Raw genomic sequence first — 24,602 nt, forward strand, 5'->3', positions numbered from 1 at the left:
CGTTGAAGCGAAAGGCGCAGCACGAAGGTGAATTCGCTCGCTGCTGTGGGCCTTATCTTGAAAGTGATGGTCTTACGTGATGGACAGACGGACTTTTCCGTTGGGCAGCAATAGAAATGCTCACGCATTTAAAACACGAACTGTTTGAAACATTAAAAACACAAGCTGCATTTAAAACACAAGCTCCAAGTGTGATAGCAGATGGTGTCTGTGCAATTAGGGCATATAGGAGAGGTATACTGTGAAGACAACAGGTCGATGAAATTACTCATGAAATGATGCACTCAAAGTCACTGAGGCACTGTTTCAACCAACCACGAGTATGAGTGAGTACAATCGCAGTTGAGTTCAAGTGGCCGTCATTCGTGAGTCGAAAAACGTTCGAGTTGGCGTGTGAGCCTGAGCCTAGGTGAGTTGAGGCGAGTCTTCATGTCGTTAGTCTGAGTCTGTGAAGGTGAGGCTAAGTGAGCGTGATTCCCGGTGCACAGAAGCTTGTATGCGGGTGTGCGCAGTGACTTTGAACCAGACGTGATTCCATCTGCTTTTCTTGTGAGATATCTGTGCATACGAGGCCTCGGTGCAAATGGTTCACAAAAATCTGGCTCTCTTTATGAACGGGCAGAGTCTGTTGGAATCGGTAAGCTTCATCTATAACGTGTTAATAAACAGATTTGTCTATTAACCTGGAGGCTTGAGAAATGAGCTGCCAATTCGTGCAGTAAACTGTTGAACCTATTATTGTCAAAAATACGTTTAGCTTCTACAATGATTCGCATCAAAGGAACTTTCTAGGCTTAGCATATCCTCGTTTTTCTGTGGCGTACTGGAAGCGGAATCGAACCCGCGTCACTATGGTTCCTCAAGGACAGCAACACGACCATTAGCAGGGTGTGCCACTCTAATGCACTGGGTATGTGCCGCTTTTTCAATGAACGCCTTTCGCGCCAACGTATAACGAGTTGCACCATGATTACACTGGGTGTGTGCAGGTGTTAAATTACCCTTTTGCCAACTTGGGTCATTGAGTATGTGCCACTGAGTTTGCGGCAAGCGAGACTGTTCTCAACGTCCACAGGCACCGGTGCACCACGCTTCTCGTCTCGGCGGCCACGCGTGGTCTTGTCGGCACTGCCACTAGACGGCGCAGCATGTCCACAAAGAAGCGCGAGACAGGAGCCCTGTTGCCACATGACGCGTTCCTCAGCGTTCACAAGCACCGGCGCGCCAGGCATTTGAGAGGTCACGCTCAGGCTCTGCGGCGGCGGCGCTGCATGTAGCCGAGTGTTATTGGGGAAGCGCGACAAAGACGTACCGTTCCATCGAGTGCCTCAAACATAGCCCGCTTCTATATGGTGGCAATACATTGTGCCGCTATATTGATTCAATCTTAAACGTAATACCGGCCACAGTCATTGTGAGGTGGGTTCTGCCGCAATTTTTTTTTCAGATGTGAAACTTCTTTATGCTTCTCCACATGACTGTTCTTAGCGCGCTGCAGTTGTCAAAATTCGGATGAATAATTTATGCCAGAGCTTAAAACCTTGCCAAAGCAACTTTGGCATTCGAATAATGAATTCATAGTAGTGACGGCGAGGGCTAAAAAGCACCTGGAGTGCCCATTTAATTGCTATAGCAATAAAAAAAATTACAATCTTTGACTCGGAAGCCTTTCAGAACGGACACCGTCTTCGTTTCAAGAGCAACTCCTTTGCTATCATAACAAGGTAGTCTTCTGCTACCCCAATGCCAGATATCGCCATCGACATATTTGCACGGGGGCACTGCCAATATTAGAGTCTGCGGAGCGCACTCAGTTCCGCAGAAATAGCCAATGGCAAAGGCTCGGCTATGCAGTTAAACTTGCTTCATTATTGAGTTGATGCTATCTTTTTGTGAGAGGGTGCCTCATTCTAGCTTCCCTGTCGTGACCAATATAGGCTGCTGAACATGCGGTTGCGTGTTCGATTCGCGGCCATAGCTGCCGCTTTCTAAAAGAGGCGGAATGCAAAAATTCCGGCAGAAGCCATCTCAGGATTACTGTCGACGTTAACGCGATTAGCACTGGAGCAATGTAGCAACACACCGCATTGCCACCGCCACAACGCGTCACGTATGACGCGTGTACTGCAGCCAGGTTATGCTGTCGCGCTTCCCGTTGAGGGCGCCTGCATATGCATCCCTATAGGCCATCGCTGCAACGTGTATCTGAATGAAGGCTCATTTTGCCCGCTGGACACGCTATGCCATCTCGCGGCACCTCTACGAAATCGCCTCGTAACGCGTGTATGGATATATACGCAGACAATACTGTCTAAAAATGTATCACACGGTTTTCATTCCACCCAGCACCGAATATATTTTACAATATCTAGTTTTTGTCATTGAACAGCGGCGCATTCCTAGTACGTTCGTGACGCAGCTCGCTAAAGCATGTTTCTGCCGTGCTTGAGGAAGCCGTTTGACTTCGGGTTCATTTCCGCGCAGCATTAGGGAAATTTAAACGATCTTTTAATGTCGTTTGCATTTCTTTGGATACATTTCGAACCTTTGGGTATGCTGCTATCTACCTGTCTAGCCTATTTCACGATGCCCTGCACGAGTAATAAAACTGAGAATAGAAATTACAGCTTAGAATGAAAATTAAAGTTTTACGCCCGAAACAGACGCCTATGCCTTCGCGCACGGGCCGCAGGCCGGGCCATGGGCCCGGGCTTTCGGGTAAGCCCAAGCCCGTGCAGTGTTCTAATCCGAACTACTATTAAAATAGATTGTCAACAGTTCTGTGCACAAGCCTGTATTGTGTACGTTTAACCGACGACGGTGACTGCCACGGGTCTACATATAGGATGTTTCCGTTAAATTGTGTCAAACATTCAAAAGCCTTTGTATCTGCTACCAGGATCTCACGAACAGCGTGATGTTCACAATCCTCCTGTCAATGTATTCTTTCTAATTAGCTTGTTTCCTTGATTGAAAAAGAAATAAATATTAACCGAATATTAAATTAAGAAACCAACGATTATTTCATGGAAGCATGTTTCTTTGCGCTCCTGGTAGCTACGCGAAAGCGGTTAGTCAAAGTGGTAGTTTTCCTGACCACACATGCTTTCTTTAGAGCCTCCGAAAGCTAAAACCACTGCAGATTTCTTCATTGAAATGAATAATTAGGATATTTGCCATTTTACTCTATAACACCTCCATTGAAAGTTGCGTCTGAAGCAATGCTTGAAAAGTAGGCTAATTATTTATTTCGTAAATAATAACCTAAGCTTAAGTATGAACACTTGTAGTTGCTGAAGAGGAACGTCAACCATGCTGAGTTGGTTGCATTCTCATACCGTGTACCCTGTTTTTTATTGCGATAGCAATTATATGGACACTCAAAGCAGATTTTTGCCGTCGGCGTCGCCATGAGGTTCCGTGTAAAGTGCAAAGGTGATAAAATCGTCGCCGCGCGCTGTATGCTGTATGTGCACGTCAAAGCAGGGGAAAGACGCGCGCTTTCACGTGGAGCGAACGCACGACGGAGAGCAAACGCGACGCCTTCCTTTGCGCGAAAGGCCGTGGGGTGATGGGAGGGATGGAGAGGGGGGGGGGCTACGTTGTGCTGCGGCACCAAATGCGTATCTTGTGACTGGGCGCAAGGGGAACAAGGAATCTCGCACGCGAAAGGAGGAAAGCCGGAAGGCAGCACGGGTGGCAGGGGGTGCGGCTTCTGCTCTGCGAGCAACTGCGTACTTGTACTTAGCCCGGCTGCTTGGCGGTCGCGTGCACCGTATCTTGAAAGTGATCTGCAGCATCGCTCCTACCTTTGTATGCGCTCTGCTTTCGCCGCTTAGTTTCCGTTGAAGCAATAGACCGCACGAACCTTCGCTAACTGCTGAGGCGCGCTTGCTCACGCCAGCATTTTGACAGCGGTTGTGTGCGGTCATCGAGTGTGATCTATTCGTGCTTGCTTAAGCGCGCTGACACCATGCTTGTTAATTCACTTGGTAAGCGAATGTGTCCAAGTTTATACAGTCGATAAAACTACTATCCTTACTCCGTATAGCTCTCTACTGATTTGCTATCGCAATTGATCCTTCGCCTTCCGGGCGAAACTGCGTCTTTTTTTTAAGACTTAGGACAAATTAGGTAAAACACCCTGTATACATTGCAGCCTTTTGACCTATGGCTCGAGTTATAAAGAGTTTGAAAGAAAGTGCTCATTTTAACATAGCGAACATAGAACATAGCGCGAGCTTCAAAGTTAAGTGTGCTGAAATTCAGTCAGGTTGATATAGAGCGCTTCAAACCGTAGAAAGCTAGCAATAAATGTTTCGTTAGAATATTTAGAATGACACTTCGCCCTTGTGATTGACCAATAAGCACTATGGAAGTAATTTAGGTGCTACGGGCTATAAGCTACAACTCACCAAGTCCCCAAACTGGTTCATTTCAAGAGCGTATGATACAAGGCCATTTTCAAACTTCTGGTTGTGTTCCTTAATGAACAGGCTGTTTTCAGCAAATATCTTTAATCTACGGTTGTCCTCAGCAGCATTCGCATAGTTGAGTCCTAGTATAGGAGAAAATGAATAATAGTCAGTGCAGCAATAACAATAACGTGAATGCATATGGAGAACCAACTAGCAATGTTTATTTTGGAAGGATCCGGTTCTCAGCTTGCATGTACTGTTGCTTTTTGTGTGCTTTGCAGTTACCTGTGCAAATTTTCATAGCGAAAGAAACTTTTCATACTCTTAGTGCGTTTAATAATCGATATTTGTGTGCTAGCTCCCCCTCATGATTGGCTAACATCTACAAATGTTGCCTGATAAAATGAACACAAGAGAGCCACTTGACGGGTTTTTGTCTGTTTAAGTGGAAAACCTACCTGTGACACGGATTTGCCTCTTTGCTCACAAGTGCAGGTATTGGGAAGCCGATGCCAATCGCAACAGTGTGCACAGCCCATTAAGAGATTGCTTTAGCTCAGGCCGAACTCCGATGCCGCCTATTGAAATACACGTAAAACGCACAAACGCTTTTCAGAGATAACGCCTGGACCGACTTTAACGAAATTTGTTGCATTTGAGATAAAGTAACTTCTAGGGACTGTTAATACAGAATTTAGATTTAGGGTTTATATTGAAAAACAAATTTCAGAAATTTGTAAGTTTCAAACAATAGAAACACGAAAATTACGAGTATGTAGTTGCGCGCCAAGAACAGATATCGCAGTTCTGTGAATGCATCTATTAGATCATCCAAAGTGGACATACTTGGTACGTCAATATATATCTTACGTGAAATAAATGCACTGTTTACAATGGTTTCGCAAAAGCTCTACTAACATATTACTAGCGTTATTGAGAGTCATATATGATGTACCAATTTCGTCCGATTTAGAAGTACTATTAGGCGCAATTTGCAGATTTGTGATGTGAATTTTATTTCTCAGTTACAGAGCGATAAACATGATAGCTTCGTTTTCTGAGAATTTGCTATTTTTCTCAATTTTGATCAAGAAGTAGACTTCCCAAGTCAGAAATTCGTGACCAGCTCTCTCTAGATCTTTACTTTATCATTTAAATGCGACAAACTCCATCAAATTGGTGCAGTGGTTGCCGAGAAAAACAATTTTTCCTTTCCCATGTATTTAAATAGAAGCCTCCGAGCCGGTTGTGTAAACCAAATCCATCAGCTTCCTCTTAAGCTGATGTGTTGGCCTGTTTTCGTTGTACCTCACATGGGGCTTGAGCTCTCAAGGTGGGCAGGTGCGATCACTCCTTTTCAATACACTGCTCAGGCTTCTCGGATGAACTCACCCACAGAATGTACTTGAAGTCTAAATGAGTCATTGGGTGCCACGCCTAATTGATATTTGTGAGCCTCGGGTGGGTCAAAAATCACCAGCCCTTCCCTTGTCGAGAAAATGGGGATAAGCGAAGCTTGTCGTGTGTATATCTAATCTTCGTGGTGATTTTCTTTCTTTCTCTCTCTCTTTCTGTCTCTATCTAGCTATCTTTCAATCTCTATTTATTTATTTCTCTCCCTCTATCTTTCTCTCTCTTTCTTTCTCTTTCTCTCTTTGTTTCTCTGACCTTCGTGGTAATTTTATATCTTTCTTTCTCTGTCTCTTTATTTCTTTATTTATTTATATCTTTCTCTCTCTTCCTTTCTCTCTTCCTCTCTTTCTATCTTTTTCTTCCCTGGCATCTGCCAATGAGCTTGCACCCTTTCTGCTCTATCGCCAGGATGGGCCCACTTTTCAGCGGGACACCGCCACCCCCACCCCCACCACCACCGCCGAAACTTGTGAACCTATAAAGCTGCACTTAAAACTGCGCCCATCAATTTTAAGCGAAGATTTAAACGCTCACAATTGTCGGCGCCGGTGGTGGTGGTGCTGTCACGCTGATAAGTGGGCCCATCCTGGCGATAGAGCAGAAAGGGTCCAAGCTGAATGGCACATACCTCTGTCATTTGGGTCGATCCTGATGATAGTGCACAAAGGGTCCAAGCTCAATGGCACATACCTGGGACAAGAAAAAAGAAAGAAAGAAAGAAAGAAAGAAAGCAATATAGAAAAAAAGAAAGAAATCACGTGCGGTGCACATCCACATTGTCTATGCTACACTCGTGACCACGTGACACGCGCGCGACGAATCAGGTTCGTTTAGTGTGTCGCGAGGCCCTATAGGGAACATGGAACGAAAGCGGGTTGGCGCGTGCTCCTCCGGCCTTCCGACGCCTCAGATCAGTTTCGACGAACAGATCGACGGCCACGCGTGGTGCGCTCTGCAAAGGAGCAAGCTGCGTTTGATGAACGCCGGCATGAACTCGCTCGGGAAAGGGCTTGTCACCGACGTGCCGATTCTAACGTGAAGGCTTCCGAAGCCGAGGCCCGCCGTCAGCGACGACCAGAGAATCCCGAGGCGACGGCTTCCGAAGGTTGCCCTGGCGAAGGTCACATACACACACGACAAGCTTCGCTTAACCCCATTTTCTCGACCGAAGAAGGGTGGTGATTTTTTGAATTGGTTTACTTGGCATAGGAGCTACACTAAAGAGTGGCTTGGAGGCTTCCACTCACAAGCTGATCTACGACGCTTATTTTTTTTGCCATTTCTTCGCAATTGCTCCAAACATCTGCTGCTAGCTGTGTCATGCAACTGATAAACTTTTCAACAGTCTTCACTGAAATATTCTGAACATGCTCAAAATACTCAATTGTAATACCTCTGCATTCAATCTACTATCTATACTATCTACTACTATCTACTACTATCTACTATCGCCGGCGCTCCTTGGTGATTATTTGCACCACATTCGTCGAATGCTACAACATATTTATTATAAGCTCGTCTAAACCATTTGTTGCCCATTTCTAGTGATGCAATCTTGCCTCTGCCTTGCGCATTTTATGAAACCACCCGTTGTCCCGTTTCAAAAGAGTAATAATAATAAAGGAGCTCAGGAAAGTTATTTGTAACTTTGTTATAATAGTGATATTGCTACATGCTATTTGCGTGTTTGATTTAGATGATGCGCGCGGGCGCCCTGACGAAGAAGACGAACTGCTTCCGAGTCTCGAGCTGTCGGCTAAACTGGCGAGCGCTGCAGTTGTTTTTGTAATTATGCATCGTAAATAGCCTTCAGTGTTTAATCCCTTGTCCGCGTAACATATTGGTGGGGGTTAGGTTGGTTCCCAGTCCTGGCCACGAAGCTCTCCGCGGCTGCACTGTCTAGCTGACCATGACCCTCGGTGATGACACGTCGCCTGCATCTACACCTGCGACTCCAACAACAATGTACGTTACGGTTAACAATCCCCGCGACCCTGGCACATACTCCGAACAAGACAATGATGACGTTGAGGACTGGATAAGTCAAATAAAATGCGAATATTCCAGCAAAACAATCACCAATTATCGAGTCGAATATTGCCATATTTTCTCATTTCTTAAACGACATAGAATATGAAGTTTCCACGCAGTTACCTTGATTAAAAAAGGTCTGAACCTCTATTCACAAAAAGTTATTACTCTATAATAGTTCGTAAGAGAAGTTTAGGCGATCCTGAGGCTGGAGATATTGATAGCGAAGACATCTGGTAAATTAAGAAGCTCTCTTAGGAAAGAACATCATTGTGAATTCGGCCCCAGGCTTCCTTGCAATACTTTACACCTGCTTGTAATACCATTCGCAAATGGTATGATGGCAGAAGCCATCTCAGGATTACTGTCGACGTTAACGCGATTAGCACTGGAGCAATGTAGCAACACACCGCATTGCCACCGCCACAACGCGTCACGTATGACGCGTGTACTGCAGCCAGGTTATGCTGTCGCGCTTCCCGTTGAGGGCGCCTGCATATGCATCCCTATAGGCCATCGCTGCAACGTGTATCTGAATGAAGGCTCATTTTGCCCACTGGACACGCTATGCCATCTCGCGGCACCTCTACGAAATCGCCTCGTAACGCGTGTATGGATATATACGCAGACAATACTGTCTAAAAATGTGTCACAATCACACGGTTTTCATTCCACCCAGCACCGAATATATTTTACAATATCTAGTTTTTGTCATTTAACAGCGGCGCATTCCTAGTACGTTCGTGACGCAGCTCGCTAAAGCATGTTTCTGCCGTGCTTGAGGAAGCCGTTTGACTTCGGGTTCGATTCCGCGCAGCATTAGGGAAATTTAAACGATCTTTTAATGTCGTTTGCATTTCTTTGGATACATTTCGAACCTTTGGGTACGCTGCTATCTACCTGTCTAGCCTATTTCACGATGCCCTGCACGAGTAATAAAACTGAGAATGGAAATTACAGCTTAGAATGAAAATTAAAGTTTTACGCCCGAAACAGACGCCTATGCCTTCGCGCACGGGCCGCAGGCCGGGCCACGGGCCCGGGCTTTCGGGTAAGCCCAAGCCCGTGCAGTGTTCTAATCCGAACTACTATTAAAATAGATTGTCAACAGTTCTGTGCACAAGCCTGTATTGTGTACGTTTAACCGACGACGGTGACTGCCACAGGTCTACATATAGGATGTTTCCGTTAAATTGTGTCAAACATCAAAAGCCTTTGTATCTGGTATACCAGGATCTCACGAACAGCGTGATGTTCACAATCCTCCTGTCAATGTATTCTTTCTAATTAGCTTGTTTCCTTGATTGAAAAAGAAATAAATATTAACCGAATATTAAATTAAGAAACCAACGATTATTTCATGGAAGCATGTTTCTTTGCGCTCCTGGTAGCTACGCGAAAGCGGTTAGTCAAAGTGGCTAGTTTTCCTGACCACACATGCTTTCTTTAGAGCCTCCGAAAGCTAAAACCACTGCAGATTTCTTCATTGAAATGAATAATTAGGATATTTGCCATTTTACTCTATAACACCTCCATTGAAAGTTGCGTCTGAAGCAATGCTTGAAAAGTAGGCTAATTATTTATTTCGTAAATAATAACCTAAGCTTAAGTATGAACACTTGTAGTTGCTGAAGAGGAACGTCAACCATGCTGAGTTGGTTGCATTCTCATACCGTGTACCCTGTTTTTTATTGCGATAGCAATTATATGGACACTCAAAGCAGATTTTTGCCGTCGGCGTCGCCATGAGGTTCCGTGTAAAGTGCAAAGGTGATAAAATCGTCGCCGCGCGCTGTATGCTGTATGTGCACGTCAAAGCAGGGGAAAGACGCGCGCTTTCACGTGGAGCGAACGCACGACGGAGAGCAAACGCGACGCCTTCCTTTGCGCGAAAGGCCGTGGGGTGATGGGAGGGATGGAGAGGGGGGGGGGGGCTACGTTGTGCTGCGGCACCAAATGCGTATCTTGTGACTGGGCGCAAGGGGAACAAGGAATCTCGCACGCGAAAGGAGGAAAGCCGGGAAGGCAGCACGGGTGGCAGGGGGTGCGGCTTCTGCTCTGCGAGCAACTGCGTACTTGTACTTAGCCCGGCTGCTTGGCGGTCGCGTGCACCGTATCTTGAAAGTGATCTGCAGCATCGCTCCTACCTTTGTATGCGCTCTGCTTTCGCCGCTTAGTTTCCGTTGAAGCAATAGACCGCACGAACCTTCGCTAACTGCTGAGGCGCGCTTGCTCACGCCAGCATTTTGACAGCGGTTGTGTGCGGTCATCGAGTGTGATCTATTCGTGCTTGCTTAAGCGCGCTGACACCATGCTTGTTAATTCACTTGGTAAGCGAATGTGTCCAAGTTTATACAGTCGATAAAACTACTATCCTTACTCCGTATAGCTCTCTACTGATTTGCTATCGCAATTGATCCTTCGCCTTCCGGGCGAAACTGCGTCTTTTTTTTAAGACTTAGCACAAATTAGGTAAAACACCCTGTATACATTGCAGCCTTTTGACCTATGGCTCGAGTTATAAAGAGTTTGAAAGAAAGTGCTCATTTTAACATAGCGAACATAGAACATAGCGCGAGCTTCAAAGTTAAGTGTGCTGAAATTCAGTCAGGTTGATATAGAGCGCTTCAAACCGTAGAAAGCTACCAATAAATGTTTCGTTAGAATATTTAGAATGACACTTCGCCCTTGTGATTGACCAATAAGCACTATGGAAGTAATTTAGGTGCTACGGGCTATAAGCTACAACTCACCAAGTCCCCAAACTGGTTCATTTCAAGAGCGTATGATACAAGGCCATTTTCAAACTTCTGGTTGTGTTCCTTAATGAACAGGCTGTTTTCAGCAAATATCTTTAATCTACGGTTGTCCTCAGCAGCATTCGCATAGTTGAGTCCTAGTATAGGAGAAAATGAATAATAGTCAGTGCAGCAATAACAATAACGTGAATGCATATGGAGAACCAACTAGCAATGTTTATTTTGGAAGGATCCGGTTCTCAGCTTGCATGTACTGTTGCTTTTTGTGTGCTTTGCAGTTACCTGTGCAAATTTTCATAGCGAAAGAAACTTTTCATACTCTTAGTGCGTTTAATAATCGATATTTGTGTGCTAGCTCCCCCTCATGATTGGCTAACATCTACAAATGTTGCCTGATAAAATGAACACAAGAGAGCCACTTGACGGGTTTTTGTCTGTTTAAGTGGAAAACCTACCTGTGACACGGATTTGCCTCTTTGCTCACAAGTGCAGGTATTGGGAAGCCGATGCCAATCGCAACAGTGTGCACAGCCCATTAAGAGATTGCTTTAGCTCAGGCCGAACTCCGATGCCGCCTATTGAAATACACGTAAAACACACAAACGCTTTTCAGAGATAACGCCTGGACCGACTTTAACGAAATTTGTTGCATTTGAGATAAAGTAACTTCTAGGGACTGTTAATACAGAATTTAGATTTAGGGTTTATATTGAAAAACAAATTTCAGAAATTTGTAAGTTTCAAACAATAGAAACACGAAAATTACGAGTATGTAGTTGCGCGCCAAGAACAGATATCGCAGTTCTGTGAATGCATCTATTAGATCATCCAAAGTGGACATACTTGGTACGTCAATATATATCTTACGTGAATTAAATGCATTGTTTACAATGGTTTCGCAAAAGCTCTACTAACATATTACTAGCGTTATTGAGAGTCATATATGATGTACCAATTTCGTCCGATTTAGAAGTACTATTAGGCGCAATTTGCAGATTTGTGATGTCAATTTTATTTCTGAGTTACAGAGCTGTAAACATGATAGCTTCGTTTTCTGAGAATTTGCTATTTTTGTCAATTTTGATCAAGAAGTGGACTTCCCAAGTCAGAAATTCGTGACCAGCTCTCCCTAGATCTTTACTTTATCATTTAAATGCGACAAACTCCATCAAATTCGGTGCAGTGGTTGCCGAGAAAAACAATTTTTCCTTTCCCATGTATTTAAATAGAAGCCTCCGAGCCGGTTGTGTAAACCTAAATCCATCAGCTTCCTCTTAAGCTGATGTGTTGGCCTGTTTTCGTTGTACCTCACATGGGGCTTGAGCTCTCAAGGTGGGCAGGTGCGATCACTCCTTTTCAATACACTGCTCAGGCTTCTCGGATGAACTCACCCACAGAATGTACTTGAAGTCTAAATGAGTCATTGAGTGCCACGCATAATTGATATTTGTGAGCCTCGGGTGGGTCAAAAATCACCAGCCCTTCCCTTGTCGAGAAAATGGGGATAAGCGAAGCTTGTCGTGTGTATATCTGACCTTCGTGGTGATTTTCTTTCTTTCTCTCTCTCTTTCTGTCTCTATCTAGCTATCTTTCAATCTCTATTTATTTATTTCTCTCCCTCTATCTTTCTCTCTCTTTCTTTCTCTTTCTCTCTTTGTTTCTCTGACCTTCGTGGTAATTTTATATCTTTCTTTCTCTGTCTCTTTATTTCTTTATTTATTTATATCTTTCTCTCTCTTCCTTTCTCTCTTCCTCTCTTTCTATCTTTTTCTTCCCTGGCATCTGCCAATGAGCTTGCACCCTTTCTGCTCTATCGCCAGGATGGGCCCACTTTTCAGCGGGACACCGCCTACCCCCACCCCCACCACCACCGCCGAAACTTGTGAACCTATAAAGCTGCACTTAAAACTGCGCCCAACAATTTTAAGCGAAGATTTAAACGCTCACAATTGTCGGCGCCGGTGGTGGTGGTGCTGTCACGCTGATAAGTGGGCCCATCCTGGCGATAGAGCAGAAAGGGTCCAAGCTGAATGGCACATACCTCTGTCATGTGGGTCGATCCTGATGATAGTGCACAAAGGGTCCAAGCTCAATGGCACATACCTGGGACAAGAAAAAGAAGAAAGAAAGAAAGAAAGAAAGAAAGAAAGCAATATAGAAAAAAGAAAGAAATCACGTGCGGTGCACATCCACATTGTCTATGCTACACTCGTGACCACGTGACACGCGCGCGACGAATCAGGTTCGTTTAGTGTGTCGCGAGGCCCTATAGGGAACATGGAACGAAAGCGGGTTGGCGCGTGCTCCTCCGGCCTTCCGACGCCTCAGATCAGTTTCGACGAACAGATCGACGGCCACGCGTGGTGCGCTCTGCAAAGGAGCAAGCTGCGTTTGATGAACGCCGGCATGAACTCGCTCGGGAAAGGGCTTGTCACCGACGTGCCGATTCTAACGTGAAGGCTTCCGAAGCCGAGGCCCGCCGTCAGCGACGACCAGAGAATCCCGAGGCGACGGCTTCCGAAGGTTGCCCTGGCGAAGGTCACATACACACACGACAAGCTTCGCTTAACCCCATTTTCTCGACCGAAGAAGGGTGGTGATTTTTTGAATTGGTTTACTTGGCATAGGAGCTACACTAAAGAGTGGCTTGGAGGCTTCCACTCACAAGCTGATCTACGACGCTTATTTTTTTGCTATTTCTTCGCAATTGCTCCAAACATCTGCTGCTAGCTGTGTCATGCAACTGATAAACTTTTCAACAGTCTTCACTGAAATATTCTGAACATGCTCAAAATACTCGATTGTAATACCTCTGCATTCAATCTACTATCTATACTATCTACTACTATCTACTACTATCTACTATCGCCGGCGCTCCTTGGTGATTATTTGCACCACATTCGTCGAATGCTACAACATATTTATTATAAGCTCGTCTAAACCATTTGTTGCCCATTTCTAGTGATGCAATCTTGCCTCTGCCTTGCGCATTTTATGAAACCACCCGTTGTCCCGTTTCAAAAGAGTAATAATAATAAAGGAGCTCAGGAAAGTTATTTGTAACTTTGTTATAATAGTGATATTGCTACATGCTATTTGCGTGTTTGATTTAGATGATGCGCGCGGGCGCCCTGACGAAGAAGACGAACTGCTTCCGAGTCTCGAGCTGTTGGCTAAACTGGCGAGCGCTGCAGTTGTTTTTGTAATAATGCATCGTAAATAGCCTTCAGTGTTTAATCCCTTGTCCGCGTAACATATTGGTGGGGGTTGGGTTGGTTCCCAGTCCTGGCCACGAAGCTCTCCGCGGCCGCACTGTCTAGCTGACCATGACCCTCGGTGACGACACGTCGCCTGCATCTACACCTGCGACTCCAACAACAATGTACGTTACGGTTAACAATCCCCGCGACCCTGGCACATACTCCGAACAAGGCAATGATGACGTTGAGGACTGGATAAGTCAAATAAAATGCGAATATTCCAGCAAAACAATCACCAATTATCGAGTCGAATATTGCCATATTTTCTCATTTCTTAAACGACATAGAATATGAAGTTTCCACGCAGTTACCTTGATTAAAAAAGGTCTGAACCTCTATTCACAAAAAGGTATTACTCTATAATAGTTCGTAAGAGAGGTTTAGGCGATCCTGAGGCTGGAGATATTGATAGCGAAGACATCTGGTAAATTAAGAAGCTCTCTTAGGAAAGAACATCATTGTGAATTCGGCCCCAGGCTTCCTTACAATACTTTACACCTGCTTGTAATACCATTCGCAAATGGATGTAAAACAAGGGAGGAACTTGTAAATAAGAAATATCTGCTTTCGCCTATCTGGGGCATCATTACAAGGACAATGATGAAACATGGGAATGCACCCCCTCCGATGCAAGTACGGTGCTTTGTTTGTTCAAGGAGAGAAGTGTGATACTTAGGCACCGTACATTGTTTTAAAGGATTGCAAGCATGGTGACTTGCTAAATGATAAATTAGAACAAATTCTACATTGGCTGCCCAAGTTTGATCTATTCTTGTTCAACGACTGAAAATTATTGAACAGTAGGTATGTATTTCGTGCGTTCGTTCAGGAACTGGCGCCCTTGTACAACAATCGCAGCTGTCATACAATAGAGTCATTAAAAACAGTCCACACTTCTATGGTTCTCTCTTCAGCAAGGCGCCAATAAGCGCTGTTATACATATTTGAAAGAAACAAGTATTCGACAAGTTCAAAGTGTTGATTTTCGAATTGAATACGAATAAATAGCAAGAGTGTTCAATTCGTATTCAAAATATCGAATATTCGAGGATCTCTACTTATTTTTCATGAGGGCCATGCAAGAAGGAAGGACGCTCCTCAGTAACCAAACTGTCTATAGTGTCACAATTATTAACGAAAAATGCAGGTGCTTATAAGGCAGCGTAACGTTTCCTGGTTCATCAGCAGCGCGCCCTGCACTGGCTAAGCAACGTTCAACGTTACAAATGGAAGTCAAGAGGTGATAGAGAAGTGCGTGTTCTTCTCTGCTTTCACAAGCGTATTTCGATGATTACAAATGGGCTTGGTCTCTCAACTGCGCTTTTTTCTTGATGCTTTATGCATTATTTTCAGTAACTTTTGTTTAGGAGATAGCGCAGCATTTTTCGCATCCTAATTTCTTCCGGCTGAATCCAAGGGGCTCAACTCGTCGGGCCATCAAATTTCAACACTGCAATCGTTACATCAGGTGCAAAAGCAGGATCAAATTAGAATTGGAAAACGTATTATACTGACCATAATTTTCCTTAAAAGCCTTCCATTGTGCGTGAAAATTTTGTTCAGTTTCCAAAGCAAAACTGCCCGAAAGAACAGTGCACAACCAAAGTGACAGATGGATCATCCCGAAGTAATCCGAGTGCTGAGAAACATAGAAAGAATAACGTTTTCAGTATCCGAAAAAGGCTTGAATTTATATCGTGAACGATTGTAAAATTTCAATGAAATTTGACACGCCTTGCGTTTTGGCATCGCATGATACGTGAATGAAAGTTCGTAAGAATGTGTAGAAAAGTCATATCACTTAATATGACGTGGCTTAAAGTGAAAGAGCTCGGAATAGACAAAATACGCGCAATATAATGAAGCTTATTGAATCCACAAAAAGAAAGGCGAGTAATATGCGAATAAACTAGAACTCCAGTCACGATATGCTTTCACGTAAATGCATTAAGATTGTGAAATATCGCAAAAGCATCGGCACTTCTTACGTTTTAACGCTGTCATACAATAACGACGCTGCCTGTATGTTTCAAAGATGCCTTGTTTTTTACGAGGTTGTTATTGACGGCGGTGGGCCAAAATTACCCCTCTAAAATTTAACTAGAGATGTCCATGAAAGTGCATGAAAAGAACAATATCGTTAGCACTGTAAAATTTTTAGAATTCATTGGGCTAAAACTATAAGCGTCTGGGGTGATTAGGAGCGCTATGAAAAATTCTTAAATTTCGGTGAATTACGATTTTGGAGCGTTATGCTTTAGGCAACATTGCATGTTTTGAGAACTACTGAGGGTATTTTCTTTTTCAAGAAACAAGAAGCAAAGGGTACCAAGAAACAAGCTGTAAAAAGTGGCAAGTTGTTTGCCGTCTTGGAGTCGGAAAACAAGTTCCGTTCGGCTAGTACGCTAAGTGGGTTAAAAGAAAGGCAGAACAGAGATCCCAAACTTCTCGCACTAAAATTAGAGAACAAAATCGCGCTTTTCTTGCATCACGCTTCCAGAAAGCTAAAATACTCTTTCAACATGGCCAGACTATTCAACAGTCAGAGTTGGCGTTCTTGCTGGATATTTGTCAGCTAAACTATGCCCTCATATCTGACGTTCCGGGCAGGATCCCTGAAGTGGTAGCATGTACCTGTAACGTAGTTTTTGCTAACAAAGATATCGCCTGCTTGGAGAATAAGGGCGAGCGTGTTCTTGTTTCAATTTTTCAGCGGCTTTCATGGCGTACGAAGTTCGAATATATATTTCGTTGATGCGATCTTTCCTATCGGTGATGCACCGGCCTTGTTTTTTTTTCCAACCTGCAATCCTCGTGATGCACCTTTACGGGCTTTGAGCAGAGCAGAACGCGATGTTGGGCTAGTTGCCCCACGCTTGAAAAAGTTGGCCAACGCCAGAACCATATTTTTATTTGAACACAACTTAAAAAAATAAAAAAAATTGATGCGCACTATAACTAACAAGAAGAATAACGATCACGAACAAGCACGACGTGCTCGCGATATCTTGTGTTGAAGTAAACTCAGGAAATTCCGGGGAAATAGTGGAAATATTTAGTAGGAACCACATTTTCTTTTCAACGTCTCCAGTGAGCGCGGTGCCCACCAAGAACAAGATGCGATACATGACGGAATAAAATTCATTAGGCAGACGAAATTCTGCTGACCTACCACTTGCTTAATGTGTTCAATTGCCTCACGATATACTGAGCCCATTTTAACACGTTCAGCCCTTTACAAAAATAGCACGCTTCTCGTCAATAACCTTCGCAATAGAATAAATGACTTGGAGCGCCTGAAGTGTTTTATATTTGGCTTGGAGCAGACATCAATAGTTTTATGAGAAGCATTAATGGTAAACTCGAGAATGGCACTCCTCAATGTGCTTGCTTGCGTGCGTGTGTGTCTGTGTATGAATAGGAGGAACAGTAATCGCGTGTAAAACTCATACTTAATAACATTCGAAAATTTATAACGATTAATAGTTCATTGCTTTCGGGCTTCGTACGGAATGCCAGATTCCAAGTGCTACGAGAAATAAACGTGTGCAATAAAGCTGTATTTACAATTCAAATATCATTTGATGTCCTACATAAATTTTGCAGCGCAAATAATGAACGAATCGCAACAATCCCTTAGCTAGAGATACCGATTTTTGGCATAGACTTTTGTATGAACTTCTTTCCTGAATAAATGATGGTAATGACCGATTGCATATCCTCAGTTCAGTGCAGGCCAAGGAACCGTACTCTAGTTGCTGTGAATTCCTCATATATGGTATGACTAAAAATGTAAGCACACAACCAGACGAGGACGGTGAAAGAAGACGGGAGACACACGAGCGCTTAAGATGCTATACAACGTCATGTTTGACGCAATGTCCAAGTCACCTCTCACCAAAACGCCCAAACAGCCACATTAGTGATCTGGTATGAGTTTGCAGGTATCTTGCTGTGTGCTCTTCATGTATTGCCTTGCGCGGTATCCTGTTGGCCATGGCGTCGCGCGGCTGAGCTGGATGCCGCGGGTGCCATACCGGTCACTGCACCGCTTTTCAATGGGGGCGAAATGCAGAAAGATTTGTGTACTTACAGTTAGGTGCTCATTAATAAGCCCCAGGAGGTCAACGTGAATACGGAGTCCCCTACCACGGCGTGCCTCATAATCAGATCGGGATGTTGGCCTGTAAGACCGCAGAATTTAATTTTGTTATTATTTATGTTGCCTCTGCCTTTACGATGGTGTTTTCTTGCCTATATATGAACAGTTCGAAAAATATTCTTAAGCTTTTGGACAGTGGTCTGCAAGGTAATTTGGCCAGAATGCCGGATTGGCAACGAGGGTGATGTCGAGGGCCGAGAGCAATAAAGAAAATAAATGTTCGTGAAAATTATAATAAACATAATTAACCGTGCTGGTAGTAGACTAAAAAGTTTATTCCTATATTCCTATTAATACTCGCACTTAATTCAAATAATCTCTTACTTTGATTGGTTGAGGTGACTTCCTGTCATCATGTCTATAAAAGGAGCAAAATAACTATTTTAGGATATGAATTTTCTTTTTACCTCCAAGTCTGCGCGGATATCTCGGATTAAAACAATAAAAACATTGGTGGTGGCCAAAAAGCTTGTCCACATTTGCCTTTAGCACTGTTTGTTTACGTACCTGTTCACAGTCATTCTGTCAGCACTAGGGAGACATTTACAAAACTTGTAGGAAGGGAAACGTCAGATTGTTGTAAGGGGTCCTTTGTTTTGCGGGTGCGTCGCTGGTGTAACTCCGGAATTTCTATAAATCCGTGGTAATTTTGGCGCATAGTGTTTCTGTTTCAGTGTTGTAGCAGTGTAGGCCAGTCGGTGCAGCATTGCTAAGAATAAAATAGCGCAATCCAGAGGACAGAAAGCGCTCGCGTTGTTTCGCCTTCCTGTCTTTTTTGCATATTGTGTTATTTTATCCTTGACAATGCTTACGTGTTACAGCGTGCCAGAAAAGATCATTTGTGTAAGTTGAGGTATAGGTTTATCTTGATAATATTAGAAAAAAAACGTACCTACAAAGGGGCGAGGTGTGCATCGGTTCAAGCATAGGTTTAGTTGCACGAACTCCAGGTGGTCCAAAATTATTCCGGAGTCCCCCAACTACGGTGTGTCTCATAATCAGATCGTGGTTTTGGCACGTTAAACCTCATAATTTAATCAGTATTAGCCCATGAGCTGCCAGTTGCCGACTCGATTCGATTTTTAGATCTCCAGCTCATCTTCAGGAACAATCATCTGTGCTGGATGTATGAACCTAGAGCTAACAAAGCTCTCTTGCCCTTTACTTCAGCCAATTTTAAGCTCATCAAGCAAGGAATCGTTAACCTATGCTTCAAAAAGGCCCTTTCAAATTCATGTCACCACTTAACGGAAGCTATAGCTTTGGCAATCAGGCCAAAAGGCTTCAGCAATCGGGGTACCCGGGCAGTCTACTGACCTCAGTAGCGAGAAACTTGTAAATACAAGAGAAAACTAGCAACCCCGATTCTGCCACACTGTGAACAACAGTCACTGCCATTCCTTACATTCCCATTATCCCGAGAAAGTCGGTCGGCATGCTGCGATTGATGTCGTGTTCTCGGCACAAGATAAGCTGTCACGCTTATGCAGGCAGGTTAACTACAAAAGAAAGAAGAACTGCAAAACCAACGATAAGAACCGCTTTGTCGCGAGCTCAGTAGGTCTTGTTTACAACATTCCCCTTTCCTGCGGCCGCGAATATGTTGGTCAGCTGGCACGCTGTCTCCACGGACGATTAAACGAGGACCGCAATCATGTTTTAAACTCCGTTTCTGGTCATTCCGACATCGATTGCCGAGACCATCATTGCACACCCACATCTGAAGGCACACAAATTATCAGTCGCGACAAAAGCCAACAAACTAGAGAGATCATTAAAGCGTAGGAAATTTACAAGTCTGGACAGCACTGCATAAGTGCCCCTTAAAGAAGTGCAATATTTGGACACATGAGCTGTAGGTTGTTTGTTGGAAGCAAAGTTCGGAACACGTGTCAGCCATTCGTTCTGCCTGTTGTGCCATGGCCTGGCATGTGAGCGAAATAAACATTCAGCGCCCTTTCCTGACACTTCTCTCAGTTCCCATGTAGGTCGTCGCGCTGCTAACCAAATATTCAATATTACCAACATGCCCGTTCAGCCACCCTTGCTATACATATACAACGTCATAGCGAAAGCAGTGTGCGGTGCGGCGCTGTCGTGATGCAGAAACCGAAGACCCACATTCCGCATTTTTGCACCTTTTCATCGCGCTTTCTCTCTTAGTTAACGTAATACCTTTTAAGTTAATGGTATTTGCTGGTCTTTCTGTCCAGTCTGTCCAGCAGAAAAATGTTCCCGCTATATAATTCCAGAAACTCTGAAAAGCAGAAAAGAAGGAACGATGGCCACAGTTTTCACGCGAGCGCACTTGTCGCCTCTTTTTTTCTATCTTGGTGAAGAAGGTGTTTTCAACAAACTCGAGACATGCTTGGTTTCGCAGCCAGACCCATAGCACCAGATTTCGATATCTGTGGTGACCTTCGAAGGAAGGTTTGGATCACTGTCGACGTGATGTACAGTGTTTATAATTCGCTCACTTTTTTTTTTCAGGGGAACACTTTTTCCCTGCTGACAAGGGGTAAAGTTACCACGACGGTGTAAGAAGAACAGGTGATCCGACGGAAGCGCGCGGCGTGTCTCACTAATGTTGGGATGCCGCTAGGTGGCGCACGCGACTAAGAGGCGGATGACATTGTACTTATGGCTGACAGCAAGGAAGACTTGCAGAGATTAATAGACATCTGTGGTAAAGAGGCAGATAGCTTAGGTTTGAAGTTTAGTAAATAAAAATCGGCAGTCATGACTTTTAATGATAATCAGGGCAGCGAGCATAGGATACAGGAGGTTACGCTGGAGGTGGTGGATAAGTACAAATATCTTGGAGTGTGGATAAACAATGGGGCTGAGTACCTAACGGAACATGAAAAATATGTGACGGCTAAAGGTAGCAGAAATGCAGCTGTGATGAAAAATAGGGCACTGTGGAATTACAGTAGGTACGAAGTGGTGAGAGGGATTTGGAAACGGGGTGATGGTCCCTAGTTTGACTTTCGGCAATGCGGTCCTGTGCATGAGATCAGAGGTTCGAGCAAGGTTGGAAGCTAAGCAGCGACTGATAGGTAGACTGGCTCTGGGAGCACACGGAAATACACCAAATCAGGGGGTACAGGGTGACATGGGATGGACGTCATTCGAGTGCAGGGAAGCCAGCAGCAAGATAGAATTTGAGGAGCGATTGAGAGAAATGGCAGAAAAGCGGTGGGCAAGGAGAGTTTTCAGTTATTTGTACATGAGGAATGTTGATACAAAATGGAGGAAGCTGACCAGAAAACTGTCAATCAAATATTTGGACGGCAGGAGGGGTGCAAACCAGGAAACAGCGGTTAAGAAAAAGGTTAAGGAAACAGAGAGGGGTCTGTGGAAAACGGGGATGCAGACGAAATCAGCACTGGGAACATACCGAACTTTCAAGCAAGAAATTGCCAAAGAAAATATCTACGATAATTCTAGGGGAAGCTCTGTTGTTTGAAGCCAGGACAGGAGTATTGCGGACTAAGATGTACCGAGTCAAGTACCAAGGTATAGACACGTTGTGCTGTGCGTGTGGAGAAGAAGAGGAAACAGCTGAACACCTCATACTTTTCTGTAAAGGGCTTAACCCTACAGTGCAAGGCAACGGGGCTGATTTTTTCAAAGCATTGGGGTTTAGGGACAGTGAAGGCAAAATAGACTTTAAGAGGGTAGAAATAACCAAACAGAGGTTATCTGATTGGTGGATAAAATCAAGGCAGGGGTGAAATTTCACCCACCACAAAGTACAAATTATGTTAATAGTCATGGCTAGGTGGCGTATGCCACCGCCCGTTTTAAAGGGTTCAGCCTCATCCATCCATCCATCCATCCATCCTGGGCGTCGGGGGCCGAGGGGCCGGGGGCAAACATACCCTGAACACGCGCGTTTCATCTGTTTCAGCCTGCGTTTTTCAGAGCGCCTGTTAGTGTTAACGCTCTCATATTGAGGTTATCATCTTCATTTCCCGAAAGCTTAAAGCGTTATTTGAGAGTGTCGCTAGGCTTGCTGTATTTTTAAATCAAACGCATATATTTGGCTCAAAGCGGCGCTAACAGTCCGCATTTTTGTTGGAGCAGCTGACAATTCATTTTGCAAGTTACGTTTCGATGACGAGTTGCTATCTGTCGTCACTATACGCTGCCTCCCCGTTTTCATTTCTCATGCGAAAACAGTGCGTAGGGGAGTACCGCGTACAATGTCCTCCTGAGTGTATATATAAGCGCTTTCGCGTAACGCGATGAACTGTGCTATCATTGTTCTGTCGACTCAAACGAAAATTTAGTTTGCGCGTTTCCCATACAGGCTCTGTGCATAGTATTGGGCCCATAAAGCACGAATTTAAAGGCTGTTTGTTTCTTATGAAGCATGCGGCACCTTGCATGCGTATATCCTTATACGCATGCTCCTTAATAACATATTCATGATAGAAGACGCCGCTCCTTTTTCTTGCTTTTTTTTTCAAAATTACGAGGCAGCAGAAAAACAAATGAAAGCAACTTGCAAACCAACAGAAAGGAAGTCCATCGATGTAGAATATACATACCCAGCTGTGACATTATTCCTGGCGAGACGGATTTTCAAAGAGCGTGTTTACGTTGATGCTGTCGGTGTTACCGTCATGTGATGCTGCGCTGAAGTCCGGAATTTTGTGAGGTTTTGTAGACTGCTGAGATGCTATGGCTAACGTTTCCTTGTCCACATGAGAAGTCTCTTGAGCTCTTGTCTCTTGCATCACATATACTTTTGCCTGCGGTTCTTGTAGTTCACTGCCTTCAGGTTTTGATTTGCGCTTGCCGTCAGCTGGAATCTGTTCTGTGCTGGCTTCGCTATTCTGGTTCTGGCCGTCTTCTATTGGCACGCCAGTAACTCGTGAGTCACTACATTTGGCTTTCTGTTTCTTCTTTTTCGCTTATGCTTTCTGCCTATTGCTCTTTCTTGTCACGGAACACAGTTCTTTGAAAGTGTAGTGTGAAGTAGCCGGAAAATGAGTCGGCACAGCATCTCTAGCTAGATAAGCTCTTCGGGTCGTGCTGGCTAAAACAACTCCGCTGTGCATTGCCGTCCATGTTTTTGACACGTACATTCGATCGAAGTGCTTTTCGCACACGTAGTCCCCTGGTCGCAGGACTCGGCCTTCACGTTGTATGGCATCCCGCCATGCTTGCAGTCGACTCGTCTCTTTAGGGACACTCAACATACATGCTTTGTCTTTGCACGAGTCATATGCACTCTTGCAGTTTGGAACGAAACACTTCTTGCCCATAGTCAGCCTAGATCCGTCTCCGCCAGGCAACGTCGCGCTGAAACGGCAAATCGCTCTTCTTCCCTTTCTTGCGATTAAACGGATTCGTCCTTTTCCATTATGTATACCACGGGAACACTTTATTAAGGGCTTACCGAGAACAAGGGTGACTGATTGCTCAACGGTAAAGCAAACGTTGCAAAATATTAAGAAAAGATAACTTATCGTCTGCCCGCACCACTTTTCTGCGACTGCTTCCAGGCATTGTCAAACGCCGTCTGCTAGATCCATCGACGCGACCGCAATGCCGGAGATATTATCGTCTGTTTCGGCGCCTGAGGGATTTCAATTAGTAGTGGCACACAGAAACAGTAAAACAATTAGTTTTAATGATTTTAAACGCGCTTTACGTACAGTTACAATTATTTACACGTTCGAATTTCCCGCTTTTTCAACCTCCTAACGTGTGCTGCCGTGCAGCGGTGCAGACGTGAAACTCCACCATTAGTGAGACACGTTGCGCAGCAGCGGTCGCCGTGTGGTCGGATCACCTGTTCTTCTTACACCGTGGTTACCACCCGCCGTGGTTGCTTAGTGGCGACGGCGTTACGCTTCTAAGCACGAGGTCGCTGGATCGAATCCCGGCCGCGGCGACCACATTTCGACGGGGGTGAAATGCAGAAGCACCCGCGTGCCATGTATTCGGTGCGCGTTAAAGATTCCCAGGTGGCCCACATTGATCCGGAGTCCCCCACTACGACGTGCCTCATAATTAGATGGTGGTTTTGGCACGTAACACCCCACAATTTGAATTTTGTATGTTACCGCTTTGCGCAAAGTGAGCCTGCGTGTATCAGAACATTCTCGGTGTTGTAGCCGATCCTATCCGTTGTCTATGTCGTTACCGGCCTGTGTAATCAGATTGCATGCTTGGTGCGAATAGTGTTGTACATTCTGCAAGATACGTGAGCACCAGCTATCACGCTGGATTTTTCAACGAGTCATGTATGAATAGCCGACGTGCTTGACCAGCACAACAGATTTCGACGATCGTCGTATGTCCTCATCGCTATCATACTGCCCGAGTGTAACTTTTTTTTGTGGCCACAGGTTCGCCCAATGAAGAGTTAGTTTTGCGATTCGCCTTTGTGGGACGGTCTACTGCACCATCACGACAGCGTGAAAATATTTTAAATTCTGGCACTAAATCGAACAAGGTCTTTTTTTATTTTTTTGTCCTCTGTGAGCCGGCTGGGGACAAAAATTGCTTTAACGCACCATGCGTAACTTCACGCTCAAAACCC

General features: G+C 44.6%; 1 protein-coding gene across 1 annotated transcript in view; it reads right to left on the reverse strand.

Annotated features, from left to right (window-relative positions):
- The window catches only part of LOC119462227 (procathepsin L-like), a 47,500-nt gene extending 34,881 nt beyond the window's left edge, over positions 1 to 12,619 (reverse strand). Inside the window, exons 1-5 of the mRNA XM_049672901.1 lie at positions 12,569 to 12,619; positions 11,077 to 11,095; positions 10,616 to 10,758; positions 4,877 to 4,895; positions 4,416 to 4,558 (exon numbers count right to left, since the gene is read on the reverse strand). Coding sequence (XP_049528858.1) covers positions 4,416 to 4,558; positions 4,877 to 4,895; positions 10,616 to 10,758; positions 11,077 to 11,095; positions 12,569 to 12,619 — 375 coding nt within the window. The remainder of the gene's footprint in view (positions 1 to 4,415; positions 4,559 to 4,876; positions 4,896 to 10,615; positions 10,759 to 11,076; positions 11,096 to 12,568) is intronic.
- Between the last annotated feature and the right edge of the window lie 11,983 nt (positions 12,620 to 24,602).

The sequence above is a fragment of the Dermacentor silvarum genome, chromosome 8 (genome assembly GCF_013339745.2).
Source record: "Dermacentor silvarum isolate Dsil-2018 chromosome 8, BIME_Dsil_1.4, whole genome shotgun sequence".
Lineage (NCBI taxonomy): Eukaryota > Metazoa > Arthropoda > Arachnida > Ixodida > Ixodidae > Dermacentor > Dermacentor silvarum.